At 34.1% G+C, this 14,859-nt stretch overlaps 1 protein-coding gene across 1 annotated transcript in view; it reads left to right on the plus strand.

Moving 5' to 3' along the window:
• Positions 1 to 14,859, plus strand: part of CEP170 (centrosomal protein 170) — a 132,288-nt gene that overhangs the window by 28,150 nt on the left and 89,279 nt on the right. The window contains exons 3-6 of the mRNA XM_044674980.1: positions 2,431 to 2,509; positions 9,444 to 9,502; positions 9,595 to 9,757; positions 13,207 to 13,341. Of these exons, the coding sequence (XP_044530915.1) occupies positions 2,431 to 2,509; positions 9,444 to 9,502; positions 9,595 to 9,757; positions 13,207 to 13,341 (436 nt within the window). The remainder of the gene's footprint in view (positions 1 to 2,430; positions 2,510 to 9,443; positions 9,503 to 9,594; positions 9,758 to 13,206; positions 13,342 to 14,859) is intronic.

The raw sequence follows: 14,859 nt of genomic DNA on the forward strand, positions 1-14,859 counted from the left end.
AGACAGGAGGTCCTAGGTTCAAACCCGGCCTCAGCCACTTCCCAGCTGTGTGACCCTGGGCAAGTCACTTGACCCCCATTGCCCACCCTTACCAATCTTCCACCTATGAGAAAATACACTGAAGTACAAGGGTTTAAAAAATAAAAAAAAATTTAAAAAAAAAAAGAAAAAGAGAAGTAATAACCAATCATGTTAGAAAGACAAGTTGAATCCAGATTGTTTATTTTAGGGCTTTAAAGTTAAACAAAGAAGTTTATATTTTATCAGAGAGACAATAAAAACCCACTAGAGTTGATTGTGTAGGGAATCACATGGTCAGATCTTTGCTAGAGTAAAATTACTTTGGTAATAGTTTGTAGTACTAAAGTAAGGTAAGACTAAGAGTTTAAATCAGGAAAACCAAATAGGGCGTTATAAAAATCCAGATGAATTCTGGAAAGCAATTTTTAACTATGCCAGAAAGTTACTAAACTGGACATACCCTTTGGCTATCTATAACTACTACAAGACCTATGCCCTAAAGCAGGGGTCAGCCATGGCTCTCCAGCCATATCTGGCTCCACCTCCCAACCAGCCTGTCCAGGCAGAGCCCTAGGATGTGCCCCAGGGTGCCCTTCAGCCCCCACCCATATTCCAACACCTTCAGCCTCCATCCTCCTCCTTCCGCAGGTGTTTATGGCTCTCAAGGCCAAAAGGGTTGCTGACTGTTGCCCTAAAGAGTTCAAAGAAAGAGGAAAAGGAAATATATATTCAGGATCATTTGTTAGCAACTTTTTTCCAATATAAAACAAAAATTGGAAACTAAAGAGGAGAGTATAATTAAACAAATTATGGTATATGAAAGTAATGGAATATTATTATCCCATAAGAAAAAATGAAATAAAGTTTCAGAGAGAACTGGAGAAATCTCAGTGAACAAAGGGAAGTGAGCAGAATACAGAAATAGAACAGTTTATACAATTATAACAGAAAGGAAAACAAGTTTGAAAGACTTTAGAAATATGATCAGTGCAATGATAAAATACTATACCATCCTCCTTTCTGCCCCAGGGGTGAGGAGATTAAAATGCAGGATAGGATATATTTTTGGATATGACTTAATGTGAGAATTTATTTTGCTAGACTATGCATATTTTTAATGAGTTTTCTTTTTCTTATTCATTTCCTTCCTCAGTTGGTCTAGGGAGGAGGAAGTGATTAGATTATCTAGGTGTGTGCCAGACAATGAAAGTTCCAAGTGAGATGGTGGGCTTGTGATGAAATTAATCTGATGAAGGTTTTCTGGTACCTGATTATGGAGTGAGTGATCTCAGATAATGTCGGAGTAGAAACTTGGGAGCCTGGAAGGACAGTGGTGCCCTTTAAAGAAAAAGGGAATTGTGAGAGTGGAAAGTTTGATAGGGGACAATATGAGTTTATTTGAGGACATCTTGAATTTTAGATGTCTTTGGGATATCCAACTTGAGGTGGAGATTTAGGGGTAATTTGAATAAAGATTATGATTAAATCCCTAGTAGCTGATGAAATTTCAAAGAGAGAAAGTATAGCAGTCAGTCATTCCACATTTATTATATGTTTAATAATGTTCCAGGGGAAAAAAAGCAAAAGAAGTTGTCACAGAATTATAAAGCTTAAGCAGGAAATATAAGAAGGTATCCCTAGTGTATTCCTGGATTAGAGATGGGAGAGCCCCAGGTTTTCACATAGTACATGTTTTCAGACTTTCAGACATGAACAAAACAACTGAACAACAATAACAATTAAAGCATTTCATTCATTGTATATATAAACGAATTATCATTATTTCTATTTTGAAAGATTATAAATTCTTGCAATGTTGAATGTCATATATATTTTACTGTGCGTAATACATTTCAGGCATTCTCAATATACATTTATACTTTTTCTCTCTTCATACTTTATTTGAGGCAGATAGGTGTATAGGAGATAAAGTGTTAAGATTTGAGAGTCAGAAACACCTGTGTTGGTGAAAGTTGTATTTAGTGCAAGTCAACTAGCCTTCTTACATTTGCATTTTCTTCATCTACGAAATAGGAGTGATAATCATACTTTTATCACAGAATTATGAAGATCAAATGAGATTATATATAAAGTACTTTGCAAATTTTAAAACATATAAATGTTAGCTGCTTCAGTTAATTTCAAACTTCTAGAAACATTCATTTTTTGACCTTTTTCTAATGAATTATTTTTTTTAGGTGAGATCATGCTAATATCATTACAAGGTTTCAGCAATAGCTATACATTCCCTACTAGAAAACTGTTACATGACTAGTGTATCTTCTCCTCATGTCAGCTTTTCAACATTTAGCATTAACTTTGTACTAGCTTTATTTCAGATTTACTAAAAATGAAGTATCTAATATTCTGAATAAAACTTAATATCCATTCTCCTTTTTTTCCTTGTAGACTTTTGTGAATGATGTAAGGATCCCAGAACAGACTTATATCACCTTGAAACTTGAGGATAAACTAAGATTTGGATATGATATCCTTACAAAATGTGATTTGTATGGTTTTTACAAAATTTTCTTTTAAAGCATCATTATGTTCATTTCTTAATTATTAAATCTATTTAAACATTATGTGGTAAGTGAATATTTATTGAAAATAAGCATATTTAAAATGTGTATTAGAAAAATAGTACATGCATAGTATTCTCCTTCCCATAGTAAAATGTATGGTTTTAACGTCTTTCATACTTCTTTAAAAAGCCCCAGGAAAAACCAATAGAAGTAACTTGATCTTCACAATTTTTCTATTTTCTTAAAGAATTTACATATTTGATTTGATATATTTTCTGTTCAAGGGACTCTCAAAAGCCTCTTCCAGAAGCTTAGTTTGAAAGTGTCAGTTCTGTGACAGTCAGCTTTTTTTATGGTCTAACTCACAGCCATTCCTTGCTTTTGGAAAAACCATAACTTTGACTATATGGACCTTTTTGGCAAGGTGACATCTCTGCTTTTTAGTCTGCCACCCTGCCTTCCAAGGAACAAGCAGCTTTTAATTTCATAGCTGTAGTCATTGTCTACAGTGATCTTTGAGCCCAAGAATATAAAATTTGACATTGTTCCATTTCTTCTCCCTCTTTTTGCCAGGAAGTGATGAAACCAGTTGCCATAATCTTAGGGTTTTTTGTTTGTTTGTTTTTTAACGTTAAGCTTCAAGCCAGCTTTTGCACTCTTCTCTTTCATCTTCAACAAGAGACTTATTAATTCTTCATTTTCTGCCATTAGGATAGTATCATTTATATATATGAGACTGTTAATATTTCTCCTGGCAACCTTAATTTCAATTTTTCATTTCTGTCCTGGCATTTCACATAATGTTCTCTTCATATAAGTTAAATGAATAAGTGACAATATATAGCCTCATCCTATTCCTTTTCCTATCTTAAACAAATCAGTTTTCTATGTTCTTTTCTAAATGTTGCTTCTTGGCCTGCATACAGGCTCCTCAGGAGGCAAGTAAGAGGATTTGATAGCTCCAGTTCTATAAGAACTTGCCACAGTGGGGCAGCTGGTAGCTCAGTGGATTGAGAGTCAGGCCTAGAGATCAGAGGTCCTAGGTTCAAATCCGGCCTCAGACACTTCCCAGCTGTGTGACCCTGGGCAAGTCACTTAACCCCCATTACCCACCCTTACCACTCTTCCACCAAGGAGCCAATACACAGAAGTTAAGGGTTTAAAAAAAAAAAGCAAAAAAAAAACTTGCCACATTTTGATATGATCCACATAGTCAAAGGCTTTAGTATAGTCAATGAAGCAGAAACAGATTTTTTTTTTCTGAACTCCCTTGCTTTTCCCTATCATCCATTGAATGTTGACAATTTGATCATGTTCCTCTGTCTTTTTGAAAACCAGCCTGCTCTTCTGATAATTTTTGGTTCACATATTGCTGAAGCCTAGCTTGCAGAATTTTAAGTAAAACCTTGCTCATGTGAGAAATGAGTACAACTATAAATCAAACATTCTTTTGGCATTGCCCTTCTTTATGATTAGGATGTAAACTCTTCTTTACCAATCCATTGGCCACTGTTGAGTTTTCCAAATTTGCCGGCATGCACAGCACTTTAACAACATCATCTTTTAAAATTTTAAATAGCTCAGCTATAATTCCATCACTTGCACTAGCTTTATTTTCAGCAATGCTTTCTAAGGCCACTTGGCTTTATTCTCCAGATGTATAGCTCTAGGTCAGTAGCCACACAATTATGGTTATTGATTATGTTAAGATCTTTCTTGTATGTCTTCTTGCCACCTCTTCTTAATTTCTTCTTCTTCTGTTAAATCCCTACCATTTTTGTCTTTTATTATGCTTATTTTTACCTGAAATATTCCTTTTATAGCTCTGATTTTCTTGAAGACATCTCTTGTCATTTATTTTTTCTATTTTTTTATTGCTCATTTAAGAAAACTTTCTTAAATCTCCTTGCTATATTCTGAAATATAGTACCTGGCACATAGTAGGGGCCTAATAAAATGCTAATTGAATAATCAGTTATTTCTACCTTTTTCTTCTGGGGTCACACAGAGTAAGTCTAATGTCTGTTTTACCTAACGTTCCATAAAATACTGAATCCTTCCCCACCCCCACGTATACCTTAGTTTTCTCTTCACCATGCTAAAATTTCTTAGTCATCCAGTACTCCAAAGACAGAGGTTTGAGTCTGTTTGGTATCCCGTTTGCACTTGTGGATGCCCTCCAACTTATTATTGTTCTTAATGTGGTGCCCAGAAAACTAAACCTAGTACTCTAGACACAGTCTGACTAAGGCAAAGTACAACAGAACTAACATCCCCCTACCTTAAGGTGGCGTTAAATTTTCTTAGCTGCCATAGCTTATTGTTGATTTATTGAGTTTATAGAGTCCTCTAAAACTTCCATAATATTAACTCATAACAGGAGAATGGGCCATGGCAGCAAAGAAGATAAAACCAGGATATTATGCCATCATCTTCACATGAGGTTATTGTAGCATGACCAGTTATTGAAAAGTCTTTGTGATCACTATTCTTACTATACCATTGTGTGTGTGTGTGGAAATATTTTCTTCTCTTTTTTCGAAAATCAGGACATTTTTCTTTCATTAGTCTGGTAGCACTTTTCCCATGCGCTATATTTTTCCATAAGGGTTCATAAAGCTTCTTTCTTACTGTCATGATGTCGTTCTTTTGAACTTTTTGACTTGAACTTATTATCTAGGAAAGCTGGATGCTCTCTGGTTATCTTATTTTATGTTCCAATTTAGCAGTTTTTATTTTGTTGGTTTTTTCCTTGGCAGAGAAAATAACAGAAAGTAAGGATTTACATAGCTTTGTCTTCTCTGAATTATCTGTTATCATTGCCTCATCTATCAGAATAACTGCTATTGTTTCCCTACTATTTTTTTAAATTATCAACCTCTGCTCTTTAGACAACCTAGCATTTTTATATCTATTGGTATAAGACCATATCACAATAATATATTCCCCCCATTTCTTACTCTCATAACTTTAAAAAACATTAACTGATGAGTTCCTTCTGTGTCCACATAGCCCTCTTTTCTCTTCATTCAATTTGATTTCTTTTTGTTTACAAATCTTCTTTCTTTTCATGTTCCCATCCTTCCTAAACTAATTTCCTATGTAGAAAGTTAGCCCATAGGATTTTCTTTCCTTTCTTTTTTTTCTCTTAAAATTTTTCTCCTATAATTTAGTATTCAGGTCAACATACCTGACTTTTCTCTCATCTATCACAAATTTTACATGGAATGCTCACTTACTTACCATGGATAATTGTTTCTATTCTAGCAAAAAATTCCTCCTTTTTGACAAAGACTCAGTTCCTAGGACAATAATCTCTTTGTTGATTTCTGTACCTTTTGAATTAGAGAATTTTCATTAGGCCAGCCAAGAAATTGTTAGCTGCTCTGCTTTTGAGAAGTTTGTAGGCAATAGATTGATAGATAAAGTCTATCACGATAAACTATATGGCACATCTATTCCTGCTCATGATGTATTTTCTCAAGTGCCTCATCTATTTCTTTTCTCTCTTGTCTGTATCGAGGATAGTAAAATTTTTATTGCTCCCTTCATTAGGCTTTACCCAAATGTTCTCTACCAAGTATCTGTTTTTTTTTTACAATTCCAAAACATTAGATAGAATGTGTCCAGGATAGAAATTTGGCATAGAAACACAAAAACAAAAGGTAAGAAAAAAGTGGCAACTTTTTGAATGAAAAAAGTTAATAATCTTGAAAAGGGAGTATCTGGTGGAATTTCCAATCAGTTTCTGCTGGCTGGTAAAAGGCCTATCAAGATTATTTTCAGAATGATAAAGCAAGGTAATTTAGAGAAAACAATCCAACCTATATTTGTAGTGTAACAAACTCTTACACCATGGACCGGTAAATTTAGAATTGTCTGCCATTTGGAAGGAAGGAAGGAACAAAAGAATGAACTATTACACACTATTTGCCAGTAACCCTAAAAGGAATATGCTATCATTATCCCCATTTTCTAGCTGAGAAAATAGAGAGGTTAAAGTGACTTTCCCAGAGTCACACAGCTAGTAGGTGTCTAAAGCTAGATTTTAACACACTGACTCCAAGCCCAGTGCCATATCCGCTGTGTCACCTTGCCTTTTAGGATGATTCATATTGACCCATTAATTGTTTTTTCTAAGATGGCTGCCACATTACTAACTATAAACTTTATGGGAATTCTATGGAATGTAGGTGGTGTCTGGTGGTGGCTATTTCTCGAGATGCCCAGTAATTCTGATCCCTCTTTTCCCTGAAGTTTACCAGAAGGACTTCACCCGACAAATCACCTCCCAGTCAGTGGAGACTTCAGCAGAGAAGCCCCTTCTCACAAAAAAATGGGAAAATTGCATAAAAAATCTGTAAGAGTTCTGTATTTTTACCAGAAGACAATGGCTCAGTAGTCAAAATAGCCAAGCCAAACACCAGGCTTCATAAGGAAAAACATTACAAAATAAACAAACATATCCTATCCTTGTACAAAATCATGATGTATATGTGCATGGTGCATTGGAATAATCCATTGTGCTTCTACTTGCCAATAGTTTATTGCACAGAAGAGCTATCCATCTAAAGATTAAATAGAAAGAAAGAAAAAAAACTTTAATGTCAAAGAGCTCTTTATGTCATGTAAGGAGCAATAGAAATTATGACTTTTGGAAAGATAACTTGTGAAAAATAAGGGGAAATTAACATGTTATATACATCCTCTCAATTCTAGGTATAGGAAACAACTTTTGAAACATGGAATGAAGAAACTTAGAGCAAATACAGGAAAAACTGAAATAAATTATAAGCTTGATTTCTTTACTCTAGAGATATATAGAAATCAAGAAGACTTAGATAAAAGAGTAAGATACTAGATCTATTATTTGTATTGGAATAAACACCTGATCTTTTGAGACTGACGTTATGTAATATAAATATATTTACTCACAAATCTTTCCATGGTGAGACTACAGAAATTTAGTTGATTAATAATGGTTTGAATGGACCATGAGTATTCTTTTAGGTTCTTATGCAAAACTATGAAGTATTAAATGTTGAGTTGAACCTTTGATTGTCAAAGATTTTAACACATAAAATCAAATTTGATTTTAACAAATCTCTGGTAAAGTCTATCAGACTTTAAAAACTTAAAATGGTTCCATTTGATTGACTGTAGCATACAAGGGTTAAGTTTTTCAGCCACAACAACTTTTGAAGATTTTTATCATAAGTCCTGAGCGGGATTTTTGGAAACAGAGTTGCATTTCCTTGTTATATGGTCTTACCCCTACTAGCAAACCATTGCTTCCAGCTTAACATTTCTCTACATTGCTGCAAACAGTCATCATTTAACACCACTTTGTTTTTATACAACAGGAAGCTACATATAATTCCTGGGAATTCTGACCTCTATCCCTAGAATCTGTTACTGCTTTAGGAATGTAATCTGAGAAGAGTAGGTTAGGATGATTCAGATTAGGCCATAAACTTTTGATTTCTCCAGATTTCTGTATTTAAGCCAGGTTCTTTTCAGAATTCTTGTGGACATGTAAGTGGGTAAGTTAGTTCTAGTTTGTCCATTTCCTTAGTGTGTTTCAAATCATTCTGAAAGGGCTTGACCCTTTGTGATATAGATATATGCTAAATATACCCTCTTGAGTTTCCCTGGCCTACAAAACTTCTCCGGTCTAAAGAGTAGCCCTAGTAATTCAGTTAAAAGTTAAAAACCTCTCCATTTGGTCCTTTCAGAAGGAAATCAAGAGTTGACAAGACCTGTAATCATCACACAAAAAAATATTGTTGACATTTTAAAATTCAAGTTCAAAATTATTTCACAACAAAATTGAAATATTTTATGAAAATGGTGTTATTCTCCATTTTATCTTTTGCTCTTTAGGGATATGTGTTTTTTCTACATTTATGCTTCATTTTCAGATATATTAACTGAAATTTTTATTTTTAAAACATTAACATTATATGAGGCAGTCTTGTGTAATGGGAAAATCTAGGTAAGAGTTAGGAGAACTGTGTTCCATTACATCATTAACTGGCATTTTGACCTTAGGAAAGATCTAACTGGTCTGGGACCCAGTTTCCTCATCTGTAAAAAAAAGTGATTTAGAATTTATTGTTTCTAAAGTGCATACTTTACAAAAGGACCATTTATTAGAGTGATACATATAAAATATGTATATAGATATTGAGATTTTATATACATAAATATTATATATGATGAAATAGTGAGAAAAGGGGTTCTCTTTAGTTACCAAAGGTATTATTCTTTTAAATGGTAAATAGTTATTAGATCTAATGTTTGACTTTAATAAATTTTAATGTTATGACTTAAGTTGAAATTCAAGTGAGTTAGGCTGATTTTAATTGCTGTGGAGACCTTAATTATGGCATTTCTTATATCTCTACAATTTGTTTGGTTAAATGATTTTTTCTTTTATCAGTAGTGAGTAATCGAATTCCATCTGGATATGCTGTTTAGTAACTACTGATGAGATACTTCCTTTTACACTGACATCATTAGATAACACATCTAATTTGAGCCAGATGCTTTGATTTCATTATTGGCCATCACTAGCTGCAGTGAAGACTGAATATTTCCTTTATAGTCTCCTAGAATGATTTAGGCATGTGGGTAAAATCAAATTATGATGACTGTTTGAAAATCCTTGTTAACATTTTCAAAGCTTTTAAAAAATTATTTTCTCTTGTAGTCCAAAGAGAAAAATCACTGAATTTTATTGTGAGAATTTATATTTCCTTCTAAAGTTGTTAACATGAAAAGGAATGTGCTTTGATTTGTTCCAATTGTTAAAGTTGCCTATATTCTTCATTAATTTGGAAAATTTTAAATAACTGCCAGAATGTTAAAATTCTATTCTTCCTTAGCCCAATGTACATACTAATCTTTTTACTGTAGTACGAGGTGAAATGAGGGTTCCTGAGGAAGCCCTTAAGGTAAAAGTCTTTCTTTTTCTTCCTTTGTAAATAAATAGTTAGTTGATTTCACTCATAGAAAAATATCTCTTCCGTTTTTAAATGCTCCATAGCATGAGAAATTTTCAAGTCAACTTCAGTTGTCCCAAAAATCTTCAGAAGCAGAATTATCAAAATCAGCAAGTTCCAAAAATGTAGAATTAAAAGTGGCAGATGCTACAGCAGAAGTGCAACATAAAGCTACAGAAACATTGAAGTCTGAGGAAAAATCCATGGGTAAGTTAACAGCGTTTAACATGTGAGTGCTCAGAATTTCAAAGCAATTGTATTGCTTTTAATAAATCATGCTTCGTTCCTGAATAATGGTTGCATGAACAATTTAGTATTTGGTAATTGTTTCATCATAATTATTTCAATATTCATCTTTGCCCATGTAGATTTGAGTTCTTTAAACTTGTATTGCATGTTATGTTTTCAAAGTGCTTTTACATGGATTTTTTTCTTCATCTTTTTAGTTGGGATCATAATTAAAAAGGATTATATAACCTCAAGTTGATGTATTAGTTCTAGCTCTTCCAATTCCTTAACATATTTCAACTCGTTTTAAAGGAGAGGGCTTAGACTTTCATGGTACTTCTCCTTCAGGTTTCCCCTACTCTGAGAAAATTCCTGGTTGTAAAGGATGTCTTTAATGGTTTAGAAAAAGGCTGAACACCCTTCCAGTTGGTACTTTTAGGAGACACATAAATGAACAAAATTTGTCATCTGTTCATTTCCTACACAGAGAAATAAATATGTAAATGGTTATGTAGTATATTAAAATATCTGGGAAATTTACAGAATATGTCTTAAAGATAGACTATTCATGACCCCTTTCACCAAATGTTTTCCTTCTAAAATAATAGTATCTTAATCTTCATTTGGGGTTTTCTTTTCAAAGATACTGACATGGTTTGCCATTTTTTCTCTAGCTCATTTTATATATGAAGTTTCTGAGGTAAACAAAGGTAAGTGACTTGCCTCCAGTCACCCAGCAGGTAAGGGTCTTAGGTCAGATTTCTACTTGGGTCTTCCTGACTCCATGCCCAGCACTCCATCCACTGTATAACCCAAGGCACTTAGTACTTCAGCTTTTAAAATTGGCAAGGAAGTTGGTTGCTGGTACCAAAGTTTTCATAAATCATTAGACTTACTGATGGTCTCACTCTTACCATTATGACCATTGCCTGTTTTTTCCTCAACAAACCCTGATAGATATTTAATTTGCCCTTCTGGTTTATTCCATCCACCATTATCTGTTGCTCACCTCTTCTTTGTATGTAGACCATGAGGGCCAAAAATAAATTTCTTATAAGCAATAAAGGGAATATAGTCAGCATTGCTTCAAAATTAACTAGCAATTGGGGAAGTTGGTTGGCTCAGTGGATTGAGAGCCAGGCCTAGAGACGGGAAGTCCCAGGTTCAAATGTGGCCTCAGATACTCCCTAGCTGTGTGATCCTGGTCAAGTCACTTAACTCCCATTGCCTAATCCTTACTACTTTTCTGTCTTAGAACCAATAGATTCTAAGATGGAAGATAAGGGTTTAAAAAAAAAAAAGATGAACTAGCAATTGACAGAATTGATAAGTGAACAAGCTAGAGAAGGCAAGCATTTTAAAAAGCAATTTTGCCTTATTGAAAAATGCATAATTGAGATTCAAAAGACCTCTCAAATCCTACCTGTGGCATTTACCTAATCCATGTGATATTGGGCAAATCATTTAGCCTCCTGTGGCATCTATCTTCTTAGTTTAAATAAGCTCCATGTATTCCTCAGGTTCTTTCTAGCACTAAATATGTGAATCTCAAAGAACATTTGACAGAGAAGGGTTATAGTAAAAGAAAGCAAGGCAGCTTAGCTTTATGGCTAGAAATAGCCTTTGTTAGGGTCAGGAAAACCTAGGCTTAATTCTTATCTGAGATGTATACTAAAGGTCATTATACTTAAAATGTTAGTAATCCAGGAACTTTTTAATAACTTGAGCAAGGAGTTCCTGATCTGCATTGTCTATAGAGGACGTTTTCATACTTGGAATCCTTTTGTGGATGAAATTATAGAATTTGACAAAAGAACATAAGCTAAAGAGTCCTAGAATTCATTATATTTTTTTCTAGCCTTGCCTTCCAGTGTTACCTAATAAACCCTAGAATTGAAATATATAAGTGTTAGAGACAGTTTTGTTAAGTGATATAATCAACACCTTAAATAGTTGCCCAAGTTCACTGACCACAGTTATCAAATTTTTAGAAGTTGAAAGGTTATTAGAGATCATCTAGTCCACCTGCCCCCTCATTTTCCATATGAAATTTCCACTCAAAGTTTTGTTAAGAAATATTCTTTTGGGGGGCAGCTGGGTAGCTCAGTGGATTAAGAGCCAGGCCTAGAGACGGGAGGTCCTAGGTTCAAATCTGGCCTCAGACACTTCCCAGCTGTGTGACCCTGGGCAAGTCACTTGACCCCCATTGCCTAGCCCTTAACACACAGTATTAACTCCAAGATGGAAGATAAGGGTTTTAAAAAAAAAAGAAATACTCTTTTTAATAACCTTTTATAGAAAGTATATATCTTCTGTTGTACAATGTAAACTGTACTGAAATTATTTTTACTTTGTTTTTATTTAATTTTTATAGAAATTATTCAAAAAAACAAAATGGAATGAACTTTTAGTACATCCAGAGTTTATTATTTTATTAACAAGTATTATACAGATTTCATATTTCATATGACAAGACAAGATTAATTATAGTAACTGTGGTAAATAGGAAATACAGAACGGGAAGATTTCTTTTGTTTAAAACTCAGGCTCTGTGGAAGTTGTTTATTGAAATAGTAAAAATTTATTAATTTCCTACTATGTGCCAAGAACTATGCCAAACCCTTGGATACCAAGGCAAAAGACAGTCCCTGCTGTCAAAGAGCTCAGAGTCTAATAGGGGGAGATAATATGTAAATAATCACAAACAATCTGTATTCTAGATAAGTTGGAAATGATCAAGGAAAAATGCACTGGGTCTAGAAATATTGAGGAAAGGGGGTGAGGGAGGTATAAAAGGATTAGAAATGCCAGTAGGTGGGACAGGTTATAAAAGACTTTGAACATCAGAGGATTTTACAGATGATCCTGGAGATGACTAAGAACCACTGGAGTTTATTAAGTATGGAAAATGGCATTATTCTACCACCACTGGGGAAATCACTTATGTAGCAAATGGAAGATGGAGTGAAGTACATAGAGATCCACAATACAGGGAGACCAACCAGAAGGCTGTTGCAATAGGCCAGTCATGAGATAATGAAGACTTGTACCAGGGTGGTAAGAGGAGAATTATTAAAACATTGTCACCTTGATTCAACTAAATTGGCAGGCTAAAGTCTTTTTGTTATGATGTCTCATCCATAAATGTTTTAAAAATCCTTGTAGGCTGATGGTGTACTCAGATTAGCAGATGGTATTATTTAACTGCTTGCCACTTTGAGAACTAGGAGAACAGAATTTCCAAATATTTGACCATACTCACATTAAATAAAGTCTGTTCAAAATAGGAAATACAATTTACTAGATCATAGCTTATTCTGCCCTTAAATAAAGTAACTAAGCACTGCTAGTGTTTTACAGTAGGTGCACTTTTAATTTTTTCTGTTTGGACAAAATAGTTAAATTTCTTTTCTTCAAAATATATCTAGATCTTTCTGCCATGCCCCGTGGTACTCCTTTATATGGGCAGCCATCTTGGTGGGGTGATGATGAGGCTGATGAAGAAAATGCTTTCAAACCAGATGGGAAACCTGAAGAAAAAATAAATGACACTGGAGCTTCAGGTAAAAATCTCTATTTGGGTTATATTTTATCAGTATAGGTGTGTCTTGTACAGTACCTAAAATGTAGAAGTAGATGTAAATATAAAATGTAAGGAAAAAATGCTTGTGCAGTTTTATTTAAAATCAAATTTCAGACTGGTTTCCCATCATTACTATCCTTTAGCTTTGGTTTCTTATGATCTCATTGTAACCTAGAGAATCAAAAGTATTTTAAGTATTCTGTGCTCAGCAATCATATAAAAGTACAGTTGGATTTTTTTAAAGTACTATGTATGGTACTACAGCCCTGTAAAATGAAGCATATTTGCAATTTGAGTGTATTTTACAATCTAAACAGCCAGTTATTCACTAAGAATTTTAGAGACATTTAAAAGGTTAGCTATGGTTAAAATATTGTGTAATTCAGTCATAAATATTTTAATCATCTAAATGTGACTTAATTTTCATGTTGCATTTCTAATTAAGAATACTAGTTCAGGGGGCAGCTGGGTAGCTCAGTGGATTGAGAGCCAGGCCTAGAGAAGGGAGGTCCTAGGTTCAAATCCGGCCTCAGACACTTCCCAGCTGTGTGACCCTGGGCAAGTCACTTGACCCCCATTGCCCACCCTTACCACTCTTCCACCTAGGAGCCAATACACAGAAGTTAAGGGTTTAAAAAAAAAAGAATACTAGTTCAATTTTCCATGAAATGCTCCTTTGTAATAGATGAGTATTTACTTCAAGATTTCAAGATTTCTCTAAAATCAGAAGACAACTGAAAAAAGGGGAAGAGAAAATGGGAAATTAATTGATTAAATGCTGGCCTTTTAAAGAAATTTTAAATGACCCAATTGAAATTGCTATCATTCAGGATAGCTAGGTGTCTTAGTAGATTGAGAACCAGGCACAGAGACAAGGAGGTCCTGGGTTCACATCTCACCTCAGACACTTCCTTTCACCCTCAATGCCTATCCCTTACCACTCTTCCGCTTTTCAACCAATATACAGTATTGATTCTAAAACAATGTAAAGGTTTAAAAAAGAAGAAAAGAAATTCATGTCTTCCAAATGCAAAGCACAAAAAGAAACTAATTTTTTGTGTTTATTTCCATGTTCAGAAACAAGCATATATCATATATTCTAATAATCATTGTGTACCATTCTCAGGAGCCTAATTTGAATGCTGGTAAATGGTTCTAAAACCTTTTTGCTTTGACTATGCATATTTGTTTCGAGGATTTTGTTTTTCTTTTTCAGTTTGGGTTTGGGGATAGATGAAAGGGAGAAAAAATAAATGCTTGTTAATTGAATAAAATGTAATTTAATTTAAAAAAGCCTCTCCCTCATCTTGGTCTTGGAGGACAGGTGACAAACTATGCTTTCCCTTCTCTTACTAGGTGAAGGGAAAGACTACATACATATAGTTTACTGCTGTCATATGTGATCAGTTGCTATATTAGGAAGTTTTGCATAACTTTTTTGTTCCTTAGGGATGGGGGGTATATACTAAATTAAATAATGAAAATGCTATTTAAAAAG

Source organism: Gracilinanus agilis, chromosome 4 (genome assembly GCF_016433145.1).
Source record: "Gracilinanus agilis isolate LMUSP501 chromosome 4, AgileGrace, whole genome shotgun sequence".
NCBI lineage: Eukaryota > Metazoa > Chordata > Mammalia > Didelphimorphia > Didelphidae > Gracilinanus > Gracilinanus agilis.